We start from the raw sequence: 17,919 nt of genomic DNA, 5'->3' as shown, positions 1-17,919 counted from the left end.
CACTTGGGATCTTGATACAAGTGCAAATTCTTGAGCCTCACCTGTGGGGATGGGCCCAGCGACACGAGTATTAAAAAGCCCTGCAGGTGATCCTGATGCATGCTAAAGTTTGAGAACCACCACTCCATGGAGACTGCTAGCACGGTGGTTACCATGGTGACCAAAAATCAATTCTCATCTCTCATCCTTCATCAGTAGCTGAAGAACACCCCTTCCTATGGGAACTCATACGTGGTGCCTTTGACACTGCCCTCCCTTAGTTCTCCTCCTACTTCTTCAATTGTTCCTTTTCATCCCCCCCCATCTCTTCCTGTCTCCTCAAAGCAGATTTTCTGAGCAATTGCTACTGGTCCTCTTCTCTTCACTCCCTGCATCGTTTCCTGGGAAATTCCATCTACTCCCCTGGCTCAGGTCAGGACCTCTATGGCTCTGTCTCCCAAACTGGGTTCTCTAGCGTCACCTCTAGCTTCAACTGCTGTGCCATCAGTTTCAAAAGCCTTCAGGACACCAACACCTCAAAGATCTACTGTGAGTCAATGTAGAATTATTAAACCAAAATTCACCACCTTCCTTACCACACCTGTATCTCTCTGAATTTCTACTCTTCTTTTGCCTCCTGATCCCTTAATACGGAAACCTCTTTCTGTCCGCCACCATCTCTTGTTTTCCAAATACCTGCTAAGTCCTTTTGCCTATAAGTTCACAATCTTTCTCATATATTTTGCTGTTTACTTTGTAGAGTATCTTTTGGCTATTCAGGGAGAACTACAATCTGAGTGTTGTAGAGTGAAAGCTAAAGAGAGAGAGATTATGACTTATTTTAAGGAAGCACTTTCTAAGTCAGTGTTCACAGATGGGTTCAGGAAAACGCTGTCTCCAGAGATGTTCAAACACAGGCTGCCTGATGATATAGCAGAGGTTCAAGTAGCTGATGAGTGGTTAGACTTGATGACATTTGATATCCCTCCAACCCTGAGATTATATGGGTCCTTTTATCACCATTTTCTTTCAAGCCCTCACCTCTTCCCCATAGTGTGAGCAAATGTCTCAGTCCCCAGTCTATGTCTGACACTTCAGGCAGTCCTGGTTTTTCTATACTTTTCTTTGTGGTCTCCTTTTCCCCCAAGCAAATTCTCACACCTGTGTATGGAGATTCATTCATTCATTTGCCCCACCTACTACATGCTAGGTGTTGGAGACAAAGAATTGGATGAGCCATCCTTGCCTTCATATACCTTCCAGGTGGAGAGTTGGACATCTACATCACAGATTACAGCACAGGCCCAGTAATCTGTGTTTTAATAAGCCCTCCAGGTGATTCTGATGCTGGCTAAAGTTTGAGAACTACTGAAATAGGCTAAAGTGTGCACCAAGTTTTTGTAGAAGGTGATTTTCTGAAAAGGGATTCGTCTTATTGTGGTGAATCCAAATGCCATGGCAACTGCCTGATGAAAGAAGGATTGCTAATAAGGATGCTGCTCAGGGAAATCTTTGGAAACCATGTCTTAGTTTCTTTAAACGCCCATTCTCATGTCATACTTTGTTGAGTGCACGTGTATTTGAGTAACTCACTAAAATATATCAACTACTCTTCTACTTATCCTTCTGCATAGCACATAAACAGAGTGAATAGGAATCTTAAATCTCACAGAACTGAACTCTAAGATTTTCAGACAAATGCAATGGTATCCAAGTTTAACTATCAGCTCAGCTCAGGGTGAATGGTTACATAAGACCAATTAAAAGCTTGAAATTAGAATGCCAATGATCACCACAGAGTCAAATTAAAGGACATCACTGACGCCTCCCCTTGATCCCTGGCTTCTCAAAAAACAAGGAGAAACAAGCTTAGGAAGGATTCATAGCACAGTAAAGGAAATCTTCATCCAGTAGTATTTTTTGGGAGGAGGGGTAAAAAGAGGGTAGGAGGGCTTCTGAATAAGGTCGTACATCTGCCGACTTTATTAACAAACTATTACTAACATAGGCGGACCCCACCCATGGAGGGCCAAGAAGCCATCTGCTTTTTGAGAGGGTGATTCTCTGCACTTAGATTTCAAGTTACATATGGCAGAGGGAGGAGTCTGTGTGCGGAAAAGAGTAACATTCAGACCAAAGATGCTTTCTAAACAGTGGGTCTTTCTGGTAATTTATCTAATAGAATGGGGAGAATCCCCCCCCAAACCCAGCCTCAATAGACCTGCAGATAAATTCTGTCCTCCCAAGTGTGAAGTCACAGGGAAGACTCTAAGAGGAACATTTCCATCTTTGCTTTTTTTTTTTTCCCCCCAGGCTATTTCCCTAACCTGAAATAGCGGTTTTTGGCCGGGCAGCCAGCTTTCCCATGGGACAAAGGCCCATCTTCCCCAGCTTGTATTCCTTGTCACTGTCGGAGCACACAGGCCAACAGCTAAAACAAACGCCATCATGACAGAGCATGCTACTAACCTGCTCATGAACTTGTACCGGCGGGGCAGGTAATAGATTTTTCTCCTGGAAGAACAGCAAAAATGAAGCCAGTCGAGAAGAAAACCCATCGTCAGTTACAGTTTGAACTAGCAAGGAAGGAAAGGAGATTGAAGATAGAAGCCTGTAAGAGGTGAAGAAGAAAAAACTAAAAAGAGATTAACAGTGAGAAATGTAGTGGGAACGGAGGGCATGCATTTTTTGAGTCATGAAATCATATGAAATCGTTTCCATTGATATCGCCCCCTCTCTGTGTTACCATCATTGTTTATGGCTGCTCTTTGCCTACAGAACCTGTGCAGAGCAATAATTTGGAGCAATTGGTATTTGTAGGAATTCGGCTGAGGTCAGCTCTTTTTTCAGGATGCCGAGATGGATTGCCAGCCTGCTGGCAACATACATAATTTAGTGGGCACAGGATTACATTCACTAATATTTATATAGCACTTTAAGTTTAGAGAATGCTTCTCTCATCTGATATAGACAAGGGTAATATAAAAATACATATTTATATTTTACAATCAGTATGGGAAGGACACTAACGAAGAAGCATCAACATCCTGCTGCAAAAAAAACCACACTAGAACATACTGCCTAACCACTGGCCCTCATACAGGTGAATTAAAGAGATGAACCAAGGAATCCTGGAAAAAAATCTTTTTAAAAATCAGACTTATTAAGGATCTGTTGTACTTCTATATACCTGCATTTTAAAAAGTATTACAAATGTAAATTCTGGGTGTCGTGTGAATGGAGAAGACATGTATTAGATGCTTTATTAAAATGCAGTCTCCCTTTCTATAGTGTGGGCTTCAACCAATGGGGTGGTAATGAAATGAATACGGTTTGTATGGATTCTGAACTGTTACTGAGATATCTCACTTAGAGAGAATGGGAAGTTTATACACCAAAATTTATTTTGCATATCTGTGAAAACTTAAAAACATATCCCATGTTGTTAACAGGCAAATTATAGAGACAAGAGAAAGATCAGTGGCTGCCAGGGGTTTGGGTTGGGGGGAGAAGGGATGAATAGACAGAGTAAAGGGGATTTTTAAGGGCAGTGAAACTATTCTGCGTGATACTATAATAGGGGGTACCTGACCCTACGCATTTGTCAAAACCCATAGAACTGTGCAAGGCAAGAAGTGAACCCTAAAGTGAACTATGGACTTTAGATAGTAATAATGTACCAATATTGGTCCATCAATTGTAACAAATATACCACACTAATGCAAGATTTTAATAATAAGGAAACTGTAAGTAGGGTGAGAGGGGGTATATGCGAACACTCTGTACTACCTATTTAATTGTCTGTAAACCTAAAACTGTTTTAAAAACAGTCTATTTAAAAAACCCATATCCATGGACATACAGGTATTTAGCAGAAGCAGGTTTTATCGACAATTTCCCATAAGAAACCTATTACTCACTTCCTTTTAAACATTGGAGAAATAAAAATCCTAGGAGACTAAACCTGGGATTCAGAAGTGCAGTCTACAGAAAATAATAAATAAAGATTCTTGGAGGCATTTAAATAGTCAGTTAAATTGACATTTGAACATTTTGTTGAACTGACATGGCAGGACAATTCCTGCTTTGGAAATACATATGTCTCCTTAGGCTAGAGTTATTTGTCTAAGACATCGGACAAAATGAAAGCATAAATTTTAAATGCACCAAGTTGCATCAAGTGAAGCTATGCTTAGGTAAAATCACATCAATATTAATAAGGCCAATTAATGGGCACACATTAACAGTATTTCCTCCTAAAATATTGCCCTGTAGGAATTCCTACATTTAAGATTATTATTCATAGCTATTATGGTTTTCATTTTATTGCCTGGATCACAGTCTCTGAATAGTGCGTAAGAAAAGTATTAATGCTGCTTGCAGGCAGCATTTTTCTGCTATGCAATGAGCACACAGTGGTGTTATCTATGATACAGCCAGGCCCTTCAGAGATGAAATGCTTCCAGGTACTAAGGGAATTTGCTTTGTATCACATTGCTCATGTTTCTACAATCTGCTCAGGTTCTGTGCTTGAGAAGTGTGTTCTGGCAAAAGGTTTTATGAGATTACTACTGGGGAGGGGGTATCAGTTTCACTAGGTTTTACTACTGTAAAACTACTACTACTATCAAAAGGTAGACTTTTTAGCTCTGTTGGCTATAAGATGTTGGTCTGATATATGACTCTAAGCATAGATTTATTTTTGGTCCTTTTGTGTGATATACTATTAATTCACATTGATTAATAACTGAAAAGTTTAGAACTATGTCTGTCTCAATTCTTTTGGGAATTTTGCCTTAAGGAAAAGAGACGCTAGAAATCCAGCCTCTATTTTGAACTGGTATTAGGACATAAAGACCAATAAACAAAGAAAATAAGGTGCACCAAGGAGATATATTACAGGCCTATGAATGGAAATTGCCCTTCTCTAAATGTGTTCCTAGCCCCTCTTCGTTTCTAAGAATGTAGATGGTTCTTTGTGTCAATAATTTTCCACAGCTCATTAAGAGGTATAGTTTAGAATTGGCAGTTTGTCTAATATCTGCCCGCTGACTTGGTCTTTATGGGCAAATTGTGAACTAAAAGTATTGAATTCTTTAGTCCCTTTGGAACTGTCCTTGGTACGACACCCCTCCACCTCCTTTAAGAGATCCCATTATTTCCACATATCTTGGCATTTATAATTTGAGGTTTAATACTTTATTTCATTTCCACCTAGCCAATGATCACTTTTTCTTAATCTACAGGGAAAATAAGAATATTCACTGTAAGATGGAGAAAAATGAATCCTTTTAAATAACTGAGAAATCCATGCAAAGTGTTTTCTATTCCCCTAGGAATAAATATCAATGCTTGTGTTTGTGTAGTATTTATGACCTGACTTTTTAAAATTTAAAAATAGGTTATTTAAAAAAATAAGACCACATTTTCCTGAAATTTCTTGAACTTGTTTCAATAGAAGTAGATTTTCATTTTTTTCTGGAAGGGACCAGTCAGTAAGGACCTGCACCACTGATCCTGGGGTCTGGCCATTCAAAGAAGCAGTACACAGGGCTTCTAAAAATGGCACTTTGGAAATGAAAATGCCACTTGGAAAATATTTCTTTCTCACAGGCAGGTGAACTATCTGCCCTTCTAAGGACTGAATTAGCCAGACATTTTCACAAAAAGCCATGAATTATTAGCCATGAAGTACTTATTGCATTTCCTAAACATTTAAAGGACTTTCTTAGAGTGTTCCAGTCCGTATTTCAGTTTTATTTGTATTGAGAGAGGAGTACATTAGTAGCAGAGAGAATGGGGGGCAGGGATACTTTTACACCTACCTGAAAGGCATTCTTACATTCATTTGTTCTGCATATCTTCCGAGCACTTCCCATGGGGCATGCAACTTCACAAAGATAATGTCACTATTTATTAGAGAGGACTGAAACAGAAAAAAGAAACTAAATTGAAAAGTATATCCAAGTCTCCTATGGTTTCAATTGAGTTGGAACTTAGAACACATGAACTTGTAAAGAGTTTAAGATGGGGGGCATTGTTCAGCAATAACCTGGCTCCTTATGTGTGCATATATCCACTCAACCAATACACCACTGTGTGGCAGGCACTAGAGAACCAGTTTAGGAACAAAAGAGAGATGCATGGCATTTACATTCTGCAAAAACACACACAGAAGAAGACAGGCAAAAACAAGTTAAAGAGAGAGGGACAGATTCAGAGCTACGAGTATTCTGAAGACAACAAAGTCTTAGGAGGAAGAGTTGGGGTGGGGTACCCATTTCTTTGGGCAAAGGGTCAAGGAAAGTCCTCTATGAGGAGGGGACATGTGAACTGAGATATAGAGAAGGAGCCAGTTGGATAAAGAGCATGGGATGAATGTTCTGGGTGCCAAGGCCCTAGGTTGGGAAATAGCTTGGTATGTCCTATGGTCGAGGGACAGGGAGGCGAGTAGAGGGGCTGGGGTGGATTAATCATGGAGACTGGAGCGAGCAGAGGGTGGAAAGGTGAGCAGGAACATGTAGTGCTTCACAGGCCACAACAAGACGGTTAAACTTTATTCTAGGGACACGGGGAAGTCATTTTGATTTAGGCGTTCAAAGGTCACTGTGGCTACTGCGTGGAGGATAAACAACAAGGGAAAGCAGAGAGAAAGAGAGAGGCTCTCAATCATCCAGGCAAAAGCAATAGTTGGTGGTGGTGGAGATAAAGGGACCTAAGAGATGTGAGTCTTAAATCTGGGTCAGTATCAGCAAGGGTTTTTTCAAAGGACTGTGTTCTTTGGCCCCAAACCTTGGCCTCCTCTGGGGCTTCTTATCAACACAGAACTTAGACAAGCAAGTAAAACTAGAGCTTCATACTCTGTTAACCCCCCACCACATTTTGGTCTATGCCTCTGGCCAAGGGGACATCTCCAATTAGGAGCTTTCCTTCAGAAGTCATTTCCCAGGGGGAGGGCTGAGTTGTGGAAGGAAGTAGAAGAAAGATGAGAAGCAGTAAGCCAGAGCAGTTTAAATTAGCAAAACGGCCAATTATGTATCCATATCTTTCTCACACACAGTCGTTCTGAACTGCATACTATTTAAATTTTTACAGTTTAAGAGTATCAATTTAAAATTTCATAGTTTAAGATATGTTAGGCCTTTGTGGCTGAACTCTCCTTATAATAGTATTTATAAACAAGCCAATATTTTTACACAGCTGACAAAAAAAGCTCAACTTTATGCTTTAGCTGGGGTGCATTTGCACTACAGGGAATTGTTTTTATATTGTAGATGAAATGCAATTGTAATTCATCTCTTGTATTTTCATTCAGGGTCTTCTGGCTAGGCTTATAAATAATGTACTTATAAATAATGTCATTTGGAGAAGATTAGAGAAATTAAGAAGTAGCATGGAAAACACCTGGAGTAGAAATAGGTAAGATTCACAGAAAACATTCCTTCTTTCTTGTTCATTCAACAAGAACAAATTGAACACCTTCTATGTACTAGATGCTGGGAATGCAAAGATATATAAATCATGGTCCTTGACCTGAAGGTTAGATAAGGCAACAGTAAGGAAAAAAATAAATAGCATGTCATTATCTAACGCAAGCAACACACCTCTCAGAGACATGTAGATGCACACATCTCACGACCCCCAAAACCATGGCTGGAAAAGGGTCTGGGAGCAGGCGCATGGAGGTGCATCATGAACTCAGTTTAGGAAATGCTAAGTAAGTTTGTGATGGTCACGAGAAGATGTCCTGTGTGTAGATACATGAGTCTGGAGCTCAGGGGAGCAGTCTGGGCCAGAGATACACAGTAAGTGTGGCCAGGACATAGACAATATTTAAATCCATGGGATTGGATGAGGTCAATCTGGGAGAGAGTACAGGTACGGAGCCACATGGCTAGCTGGACCAGACGTTAGTTAGGAATGCAGACTCCGAGGTTTGACTGCACATATTCAGATTCATATGTCTACCTCTCACCAGCTCTGTGATCCTGGACAAGCTATTTAACCTCTCTGTGCCTCAGTCCGTTCAGCTGTAAGATGGGAAATGATAGCAATAGCTACCTATTGAGTTGTATTAAATGGCATAAGACAGGTGGGGTACTCACAGTACATCCAAAACATGTTAGTCATCGTCATCTCTAAGAAGGGCCACACCACATTGGCAGTGGTGGGAAGAACACAGCTAGTTACCTAGTTACAACCTGTGAATGCGATAGATAAGGAGCTAATACCTGAAAAGGATTTTCCAGTCTTTGACCACAAGGCTACACCAGAAGAAACCCTGAGAGTCAAGCCCCCAGTTCCCATCTCCTGTCCTTCCACAGTCCCCTACATGTTCCTCCAAGGACACTCATTCATTCATTCATTCATTCAACATTCATTCATTAAGTGACGACTATATACCAGGTACTCTGCTAGGTGCTTGGATATATTACAGTAGCCCAAATTTACAGTCTGAAGCAGGAGGCAGACATTGAACAACCAATAAACATATGATTTAAAATTAAGAAAGGTGGTAAAAAGGACAAGAATACAGTGCTGTGGGCCAGCAGAAGCAGGGTTCTTACATTAGATCAGCTGTTTGATCCCTGCCGCCATAACATCTAACCTCAGATCCAAAAGATGAGAAGATGTCAGCTATGGGAGAAGCCAAGTGAAAAGCATTCCAAACAGAAGGAACAGCAAGTACAAAGACCCAGAGATGGGAGATGACACCAGGAACTGAAAAGGCTCAGATGACTGGATATTGTGAAGTGTGAGGCAGGGAGAATACCTGATGATAGGGCTGAAGAGGAGAGCTGGGGACAAACACTGCCAGGCCAGGCTCAGTGCTGTAAGGAATTTGGATTCTATTCCTAAGGTCAATGGGAAGTTACCAATGGATTAAAGGCAGAGGGGTGACGGCATCCCTTGTTTCAGAAAGTACACTCTGAATGTCCTGTGGGGAATGTCACAGAGGGAGCACAGGGCTGAAAAATTCACTAGAAAAGTTATTCCAGGAAGCCAGGTGAGACAAGATGGTGGCTGGAACCAGAAGGTAAATGCAGCAAGGAAGGGAGAAATGGACAGACTTGAGATCTACCTGAAGGTAGATTTGAAAGGACTTGGGATTGATCAAATGAGGAGAGTGAGAAGAGAATCCGGCCTCTTAGAATCATGTGCAGGTTGTTTTGTCTGGGAAACTGGGATGGTTAATACCACGCTGATGTAGATGAGAGTCAGGGAGAAGTTGGCTGTTTACTCTGGGATGTGCATGTTTGAGGTACCTGGGCGACAGGTACACAGAAGTTTGAAGTAGGCAAATGGATATGGGAGTCTGGCTCTCAGAGGGTGGGACTTATTGAGAATTGCAGGCATGTAGCTGATATTTAAAAGCATAGAACTTGATGAAGTCACCTAAGGAAGGAGTACAGGGAAGGACTGAGCCCCGGGGCACACTAACATTTAGAGGTTTGGAAGAGGAGAAAGCAACCATCAAAGCAGACTGAGAAGGAGCCATCAGAGAGGGAGGGAAACAAGGAGAGGGACAAAGACAAAGCAGAATCCAGGAGGAATGGGTTTCTAGAAGGATGAAGTGATGAGCTGTGTCAGATAAGCCAGGGGCAGCTCAGGTAACCCTTCCCGCAGCTGTGCCTGGGCTGCTGGCTAGAAGTGGCCCCATTCAGCAGTGCCCTTTGTCCCAGGCTTGCTGCTGTGGCCGCCTCCCCTTTGCCTGCTGACACTGCCCTTGGCCCCCGTCCTGCTGCTGATGTACAGCTGAGGTGGAACTCCACTTCTAACAGTGTCCAGCTTGTCCCCTGAAGGGAAACTTGGAACTTCCATGTTCTGGCTGGCTTTCCTGAGTCAGAGCTGAGTTCGAGAAGGGCACACGGGTACCAAGCTGTGTCTGTCTCCCAAGCACACCTCCCTGCCACCCACAAACCAGCGAACGAAGCCCATGTGCGACTCCCCTGGCCCATGCTGGGGAAAGCTGTCGCCACTTCAGAGCATCTTGTCAAGAAGGCAGAAGCGGCTCCGGTCTCCGCTCTGTGCCCAAGGTTCCCAGGCTGTAGTTCTCGCACACCTGCCAGGGATTCCGAGGCAATGAACACTCCTAGCAACCTCCAAGGATTCCCCAGGTAGACGTGCAGATGGGACCTCCCTCCCCCTGCAGGCCCACATTAGACACACATCTCTGATTTCAAAGAAAAAACTCATTGCAATTTTGGGTTCTGTTTGACGTCTATGATGTTTGCCTGAATGAGATCATGATACTGTACACAGTCAAACGTGGATAATGTGTGTGCATGCATCAAGGAAATGTACTAGAAATCACGTTTGCCATAGAAACCTTATTCTGGGAAATTTTTATCAATCTATTTTCATTTCAGGTCCACTTTCACTGATTGGGTTACACTGAAACAGGATGGTGGCACTTTTTAAAAGGTAGCAGGAGAAAGGGAAGCAATTTAAAAGGATTTGGTTAATCATTTCTTCATCAAACATTTATTGCAAGTGCATTAACCACTTGCCTTGTGCTGGGAAAGGATCATTTATGTTATAATAAGGCAACTGGCTTTGGGCTATACAAAAATGAGACCATTCCTGCGCCTGAGATGCTAATACCCTAGCCATGGAGATAAAAAAGTATATGTGGAATTTAAGTAGAATTACAAAACAAGAGCTGCATGAGGATATGCAACCTTTCTTTAGACACTGAAGGAAAACAGAGTAGAGAAAGCACCCAGTGTAGTGGTTAAAAGTCCAAGCTTTGGAGTTAGGGTTCAAGTGCCAGATCTGATATTAGTAGCTGGTGACCTTGCACAAGTTATTTAATCTCCGTAACCCTCAATTCTCTCATCTGTGAAATGGGAACAACATCAGCACTTCAGATTTCTTCAGAAGACTACAAGCTTTAATGTATGCAAAGTACTTAGCCAGTTCCTTGTGCACTAAAAATACTCTTTAAACAGTAAGAAGGAAGGCTTGTAATTAATTGTGGCAGGTAAAAATATTTTTTAAAGTTAAAGCTTTAATTGAGGAACAAGATTTCTTTCTTCCCACCTGGTTTCCAAATCTTGGCCATGAAAGTATAGTCATGGAACATTAGGAACACAAAGGTGCTTGCTGGGAGGGCCTAGGAGAGGCAGCTGCATCTGCAAACTGAACTATGTTCCTCTCCACAGATATCACAGAGTGAATGCCTGGCTTGAAGGGAGCTGCCTGTCTCTCACTTGCAAGCTCATTTCATTCATCTAAGACACAAAGTGCATCCTGGGGTTACATTTCTGCCAAACAGGGACAGGGAACAGGTGAGCAGGAAACGGGGAACAAAACAGGGGTCTGTTTGGAAATAGCCCCCATGGGTCTACGGCAGCCCAGAGTACCCTATGTCAACCGGGAACCCTGCAAGAGGCTGTTGAACTTAAAAAAGCCACTCAGCTCCAAAGATGATCCCCAATCCTTTTTTAGCCTTGAAGAAAACCGTTTTAAAAGAGCTGGAACTTCATTAGAGCACAGAAGACTACAGGAGACTTAGGCTTAGATACCTTCTAGAAGTCTCCTTGATGTGACTTGTTAGGTGATCACTGGCCAACAGCCAACAATGTGCTGCTCTGTGGTGGACAGAACACCTGGGCCAGGTCCTGTCACAGCTCTGCCTTGCGAGTTTGGGTAAGTCACCTCACTTCTCTCACTGGCCACACAGAGACAACATGACTCCCGGGGCTGCACACGTCTAGGGCTATTTTGAGGCGCAGACTAAAACGGCCTGTGAAAACATGTTGAAGACTGCCCAATCCTGGCTCTGTCTCTGGCTACACCTTAGATTTGGAGCCTGGCCTCTTCCCTGCCCTCGGTTTCCTCACCTGCAAAGGAGGGGCTAGAATCATTCGGTTTGTTCCAAACTTGTTCAGCAGAAGGGCACCTGGAAATCCTGGTGGTCTCTGCAGCTGACCACGCATCTCATCACGTGAACTGTAATTTAGCGTTCACTCACTCATCCATGCACGTCGTCCACAAACCTTCACTGGGGGCCTTCTATGTGCCAGGGACTGTCCTAGGTGCTGGGAGTACAGCTGTGAACAAAACAGGCCGAATCCCTGCCCTCATGGAGCTCAGGTTCTATTGGGGACACAACCCTCAATAAACAGACACACGATATTTCTGACGGTGTGCTTCGAAGAAGAATAAAGAAGGGGAGGGAAACAGAAAATAATGGTGAGAAGGAGATGCTATTTTAGACAGAGTGCTGCAGACAGGCCTTCTGATAAGGTGACGTTTGAACAGAAACCTGAAGAAGTAGGAAAGAAGGCTGTTCCATTATCCAGGGAGAGTGCATTCCGGGCAGGGACAAGAGTTAATGGCTGAAAACCTGAGACATACAGACGCTCCATGTTTCCATCTATTGGGCACAAAGGGTCGAATCAGGATAGCCACTTGCATCTCTTCTGTACCCGCTCAGGCAACTACCTGGATTTCACTCTTTCATAACTATGTTGCCAGGAGAACAAAGCAAACCCTTGACACTCTGGGGACAAGAAAGGAGAGATGAATTTCCAATTTGGGAACTCAGATAAGCCTCTTGGAGAAAAAAAATAGGAGCAGTAGAGGTAGGAGCAGTTACATAGTGCTACCACATGCTACGTAGTGTTTTAGGGCTTTTACGCATGTTAAATAACCTAATCTTCACACCAGCCCTATGCAGCCAGCATCATTATCCTGTTTTACTGCAGACGAGGAACTAAAGCACAAAGATCTTGGCTAAGATCACACAGTGAGTAAGGAGGGAGCCCGGATTCTCACCAAGGCAGCTGGGCTTCAGAACCGCTGCTTCACAAGAGGAAAGTGGGGCTCATGAATATATTTTCTTTGTGGATTCAATTCCATTGTCATTTTATTTTTTTTGAAAAATACTTAGTTACGTATTGAAATCCAAGGTGCAGTGCATACAGTTCCCTCTAAACATCCTAAAATGAATGTAAGGCCAGCGGTAAAAACAAACTTGAAGCCTGGTTCTGCCACTCACACTCCCTGGGTGTTTCTGGCACGATACCAGCTCATGAGCCTGTTTCCTCCTCTGTAAAATGAGGACAATACCAAGCATGACTGTTCTGAAGCTGACACGGTTGTCAGCTTACAACCACTGCAAGTGGTTCAATAGGTAAGAATTTCCTTCTTCCTCCCATAGAATGCTCGGTGAACATTCTGCTAATTTATAGCTAATGGAAGAATTTTTTTGGTGGATCTGGAATCCAGTCTCTGAAATGGATGGAGAAATGTACATTTCTGGAGGGTTAAAAGGGCTCAAAGTAATCGCTAAGCAATTTCAACTCCTCTCAGTGGGGCCGCCATCTACTCAGCTGTGTGTCACCAGGCAAATGACTTGCACTTTCCTGAGTTTGTTTTCTCTGAAAAATGAGGGCATAAGTCCCTAAAAAGACTTTTTTCTTTTTATTTTTTTAGTTCTCGATTCCCTGAGGACTCATCAGAATTTCTGAGTGTAGTTCAAAAAAACTCTTCAGCTGATTCTGACGCAATTCACTCTCCACAACTCATGTACATGCGTGACACATACACATACTCACTCACTCTTTCACACACACACACACACACACACACACACACACACACACACACACACTTATTGTGCCCTGGTAGAGAAAAGCCTCTGAGCTACTGTATGTTCCTAAATGGTCACAATGCTCACCCCCTGAAGATGACATTACCATCAGCGACAGGAAATAGGTGTGTGAAATGGCCACTCACTCCTTGTTGGCAGATCTTTAAATGGGGCTTCCCAGGGACTCCATCTAGGCTCTAGTCTCATTCCACCTGTTCCCCCTGCATGACTTCATCCCTTCCCAATGGCTTTAGATGTCACCTATCATCTGATTCTTCCAGATCCCTATCTTTGGCTCAGACCCCTCTTCCGAGTTCCAATCCAACGGCCAACATGGTATCTACCCCTGGCTGTTGCATGGGCACGTCAGACTCAATGTGTCTAAAAGAGATCCACTTCTCTGGAAAAAAATGCTCTTCTCCTCAGTGTCCCCAGATTCAGGAAGTGGCACAATCATCCTCCCAGTCCCTCAATTCCAAGAGTCACCTTTGACTTCTTTTTCCTTAGCCCACATTCAGTCAATCATTGTGTTTGATTGACTCTACCTCCTACATCTCTCTCCAATCCGTCCACTTCTCTCCATCTCCACCACACCATCCCCCTGTAAGTCTCCATCATCGAGCTCCTTGAAGACTTCTAGAAGCTGGGCTCCCTCCAGTTCCATTCTTGCCTTGTGTATTGTCACTGACATCAGAGACATCTTTAAAAATGCATTGTGATCCATGGTTTCCCATGGCCCTCTGGAAAATCACTAAGGTGGCCAGTGCATGATCCGGCTACTCCTTTATCTTGTATCATTTTTCCTTTCTCTGGGTTCCAGTCACATGGCCCTCATCTCTTCTTCTTTCCACATCACCAAACTCCTGACAGTCTTGGGGTTTTCTCATATGCTATTTTCTCTGCCTGATAAATTTCTGCTTCTTTAGATCTCAAGTTATGTGGCAAGTCAAATTCTAAGATGGCCCCCAAGATTCCCACCCCACTGGATTACACATCCTGAATAACCAGATAATCACCACTCCTCGAGTGTGGGTGGGACCTGTGAATATGAGGGATGGCATTCCTGGGCTTGGGATACTAATCCGTTGACTTTGAGTTAATCAAAAGAAAGATTATCCTGGAATGGCCTGAACCAATCAGGTCAGTACTTAAAAGAGAGTCTCGAGGTCAGGGAGATTCTTCTGCTGGCTTGGAAGAAGTAAGGTACCATGTGAGAGGGCCCAGGAGGGCTAAGAGTCGTAAACAGCCTCAGCTGAGAGCAGCCCCTGATTGACAGCCAGCAAGAAAAGGGGGACCTCAGTCTGACAACCACCAGGAAATAAATTCTGCCAATAACCATGTGAAAGGACCTTGAACTCCAGAAAGGAACGCAGCCTGGCTGACACCCTGATGGCAACCTTGTGGCATCCTGATTGGAAGACCCCACTGAGTTTTACCCAGACTTCTGACCCACAGAGAAACTATGAGATCATAAACATGGGCTGTTTTAAGCCTCTGAGTTTGAGGTCATCTCTTATGCAGCAATATAAAACTAATACAGGTTATATCCCCATTAATTCTGAAATTACATACTTCACTGCTGTCTTTAGGAAAGTGTACAGCTTCCCCACAACTATATTCCCAGAACCCAGTATGTTACTAAGCATGTAGTCATGGAGAAGGAACATTTCCTCAATTAATCTGTGAACATCTTGGGATCACAGATTAATTGAGGAATTAACTAATTCCTCAATTAGTTAATTACTAATTAATTACTTGAGATGAGTAACTTTCTCACGTTATTGATTACCTTGTTAAAACACTATTATTAAACAGAAAAATTCACCTTCTTGCCACCACAAAGGTTTCAAGGTGGTTTAAATTTACGTATGAGAAGCTTAGGTAAACACTCCTCTAGATCACAACCAGGAGAGGTCCAAAGCTGAAGAGCTAAGCACAAATTTCCATGTTTCTTCAGAGGTTCCCTGTGTTTCAATTAAGTGAACGTTGATGCAACATGCTCTTGGTTACTCTGCATCAACCCTGGTGATTCCTACATCAAACCTAGGAAACTTGGGCTTCCCTGGTGGTGTAGTGGTTGAGAGTCTGCCTGCCGATGCAGGGGACACAGGTTGATGCCCCGGTCTGGGAAGATCCCACATGCCGCGGAGCGGCTAGGCCCGTGAGCCATGGCCGCTGAGCCTGCGTGTCGGAGCCTGTGCTCCGCAACAGGAGAGGCCACAACAATGAGAGGCCCGTGTACCGCAAGAAAAAAACCCAAACACCTAGGAAACTCACTGCATCAGGATATCTGAAGAAAATCCACGTTTGGTGTTATCAGTCAGGATAAGCTAAGTTATGCTGCAGCAACGAATAACTAAATATCAGTGACTTTAAATGGTAGTGCTGTACTGTCCATATGGTAGCTACTAAGTACTTAAAGTATAGCTAGTCCAAACTGAGATCTGGGGAAAACATGCACTAGAGTTTGAAGACTTAGAGGTCTGAAAAAAAAGAACTTAAAGTATCTCATCAATTTCTCTACTGATTACATGTTTAAATGATAATTTAGATCTACTGGGTGAAATAAAACATTAAAATTAATTCCATCTGTTTTTTACTTTTCATATATTGTTACCAAAAAATTTAAATTACATTACTTCTATTGCCTGGTGCTATGATAAAGGTCTACTTCCTGTTTATGCTACATGTCCACTGCAGGTCAGCTTACTGCAGTGACTCAGTGATTCATGCTGATGGGTCACTGTGCCAGAGGGAAGGCAGAGCTCAGAGGGTTTCATAAGGACACGCACCACTTCTGCGCCTAGCTCACGGGACAGACGTCATCATATGGACTTGTCTATGAGGCCACCAGGAAGAGGGATTATACCTGATGAGTAGTGCTAATGAATACACACTGATACAGAATATCCTTCCTCCAACACCTACTTAGTATCACAGTGCATCTATTATGTAAAACAAATGTCTTATCTACCTCACAACATAACCACTCATAAAGTCATTCAACAAATACCTAAAGATAAACTTAACTACATCCTAGGTACTATGTTGGGATACAGAGAAGGCTAAGACATGTGATGAACATGAATAGAAGTTGGTCTCATGTCCTGTGGGAGCACAAGAGAGAAAATGCTCCCTTTGTGGATGTTCCCTCCATGCAGTACTAAATCTCTCCTCAGAAGTAAGCCATGTCAGTTCTGATCTACCCAACTCCAACAAAAGTCCTCATCATAACATTTCTCTCATCCTTCAAGGTGGTGTATTAGATAAGTTGAACTTGGGGACAACTATATCATCACAGTTGTACTTTATATTATCACAAATGATTGAACTGCTGATAAGTATTCACAGTTGTGACCCAGTCAATAACCCATGTGTCGTTATGCCCTTAATAAGCTGCAGAGATTAACAGCCATCAAACAAGCGTGAGCCAGAAAGGACAAGTAAGCAGGTTGTCTGCTGCCAGTGAAGCAGCAATTTAACGTTGGAAATACTTTCTAATGTACTTGGAAAGGTTATGACATCCCTCCTCGGCCTATTCTATTTATCTCTTGGTGGAATATGCTGATCAAAAGTAGAGGATGCCGTAACAGTACATGTAGTGGTAGCTTACAAACTGCTGTTTACCTAAAGGTTGTGGAAAAGCTGTCAAGAAATGGGGCTCATATGATCTTCAATAACAAAGACGTAGCTGACAGATTATACCTCAACCCATATCAGGTCCTCATTGGTGTAATGCTGATATAACTCCTTTGCCCACTTTATAGGGCTAAGATAGATAGATAGATATAGCTATGGCCAGATATCTATATATAGATAAGTATATACAGATATAAATTACATATAAAATCATATAATGCAAGAAACCTTGTTGTGTGGGAGCCATTAGTGTATCTCTGGGCACATGGACATCGGAGCTTCCTGGCCCAGTGTTCATCTGGAGCCATATAATGAGCTCTGGCCATTGAGCTGTGATTAGAAGCCTTGAAGACTGGTGTGTGATTTGCCATTCCTTTCCACAGAGGAAGGTTTCTGGATGAAGCTACTGTTATGCTGGGTCTCTGGTAACTGCAAGTAGCTGGTAACTCTTCCCCCTCCCCTGCTATCCTGAGATCAAGTAGTAAATCCTGTTGGCTCAAGCCTTGAGTGCAATGTAGAGGTTATATAAAAGCTCTACATGGAACTTCATGGGATCACAAGGAGATAGAGATATAGAAGGAAAAGCACCCAGGACCAGGTCTTAGGATGTACTAACATTTGGAGGTCAAATGGAAGAGGAGGGTGAGCAAACAAGATTGAGAAAGGGCCAGTAAAGAAGGGAGAAATCCAGGAAAGCATGA

General features: G+C 42.7%; 1 protein-coding gene across 1 annotated transcript in view; it reads right to left on the bottom strand.

Annotated features, from left to right (window-relative positions):
* ANO4 (anoctamin 4) overlaps positions 1-17,919 on the bottom strand; it is a 422,302-nt gene that overhangs the window by 156,342 nt on the left and 248,041 nt on the right. Inside the window, exons 6-7 of the mRNA XM_082634623.1 lie at positions 5,805-5,905; positions 2,449-2,493 (exon numbers count right to left, since the gene is read on the bottom strand). Of these exons, the coding sequence (XP_082490749.1) occupies positions 2,449-2,493; positions 5,805-5,905 (146 nt within the window). The remainder of the gene's footprint in view (positions 1-2,448; positions 2,494-5,804; positions 5,906-17,919) is intronic.

The sequence above is a fragment of the Mesoplodon mirus genome (genome assembly GCF_964341445.2).
Source record: "Mesoplodon mirus genome assembly, chromosome: 11".
In the NCBI taxonomy this organism is placed as follows: Eukaryota; Metazoa; Chordata; class Mammalia; order Artiodactyla; family Ziphiidae; genus Mesoplodon; species Mesoplodon mirus.
This window is presented reverse-complemented; position numbering and strand designations above follow the sequence as displayed.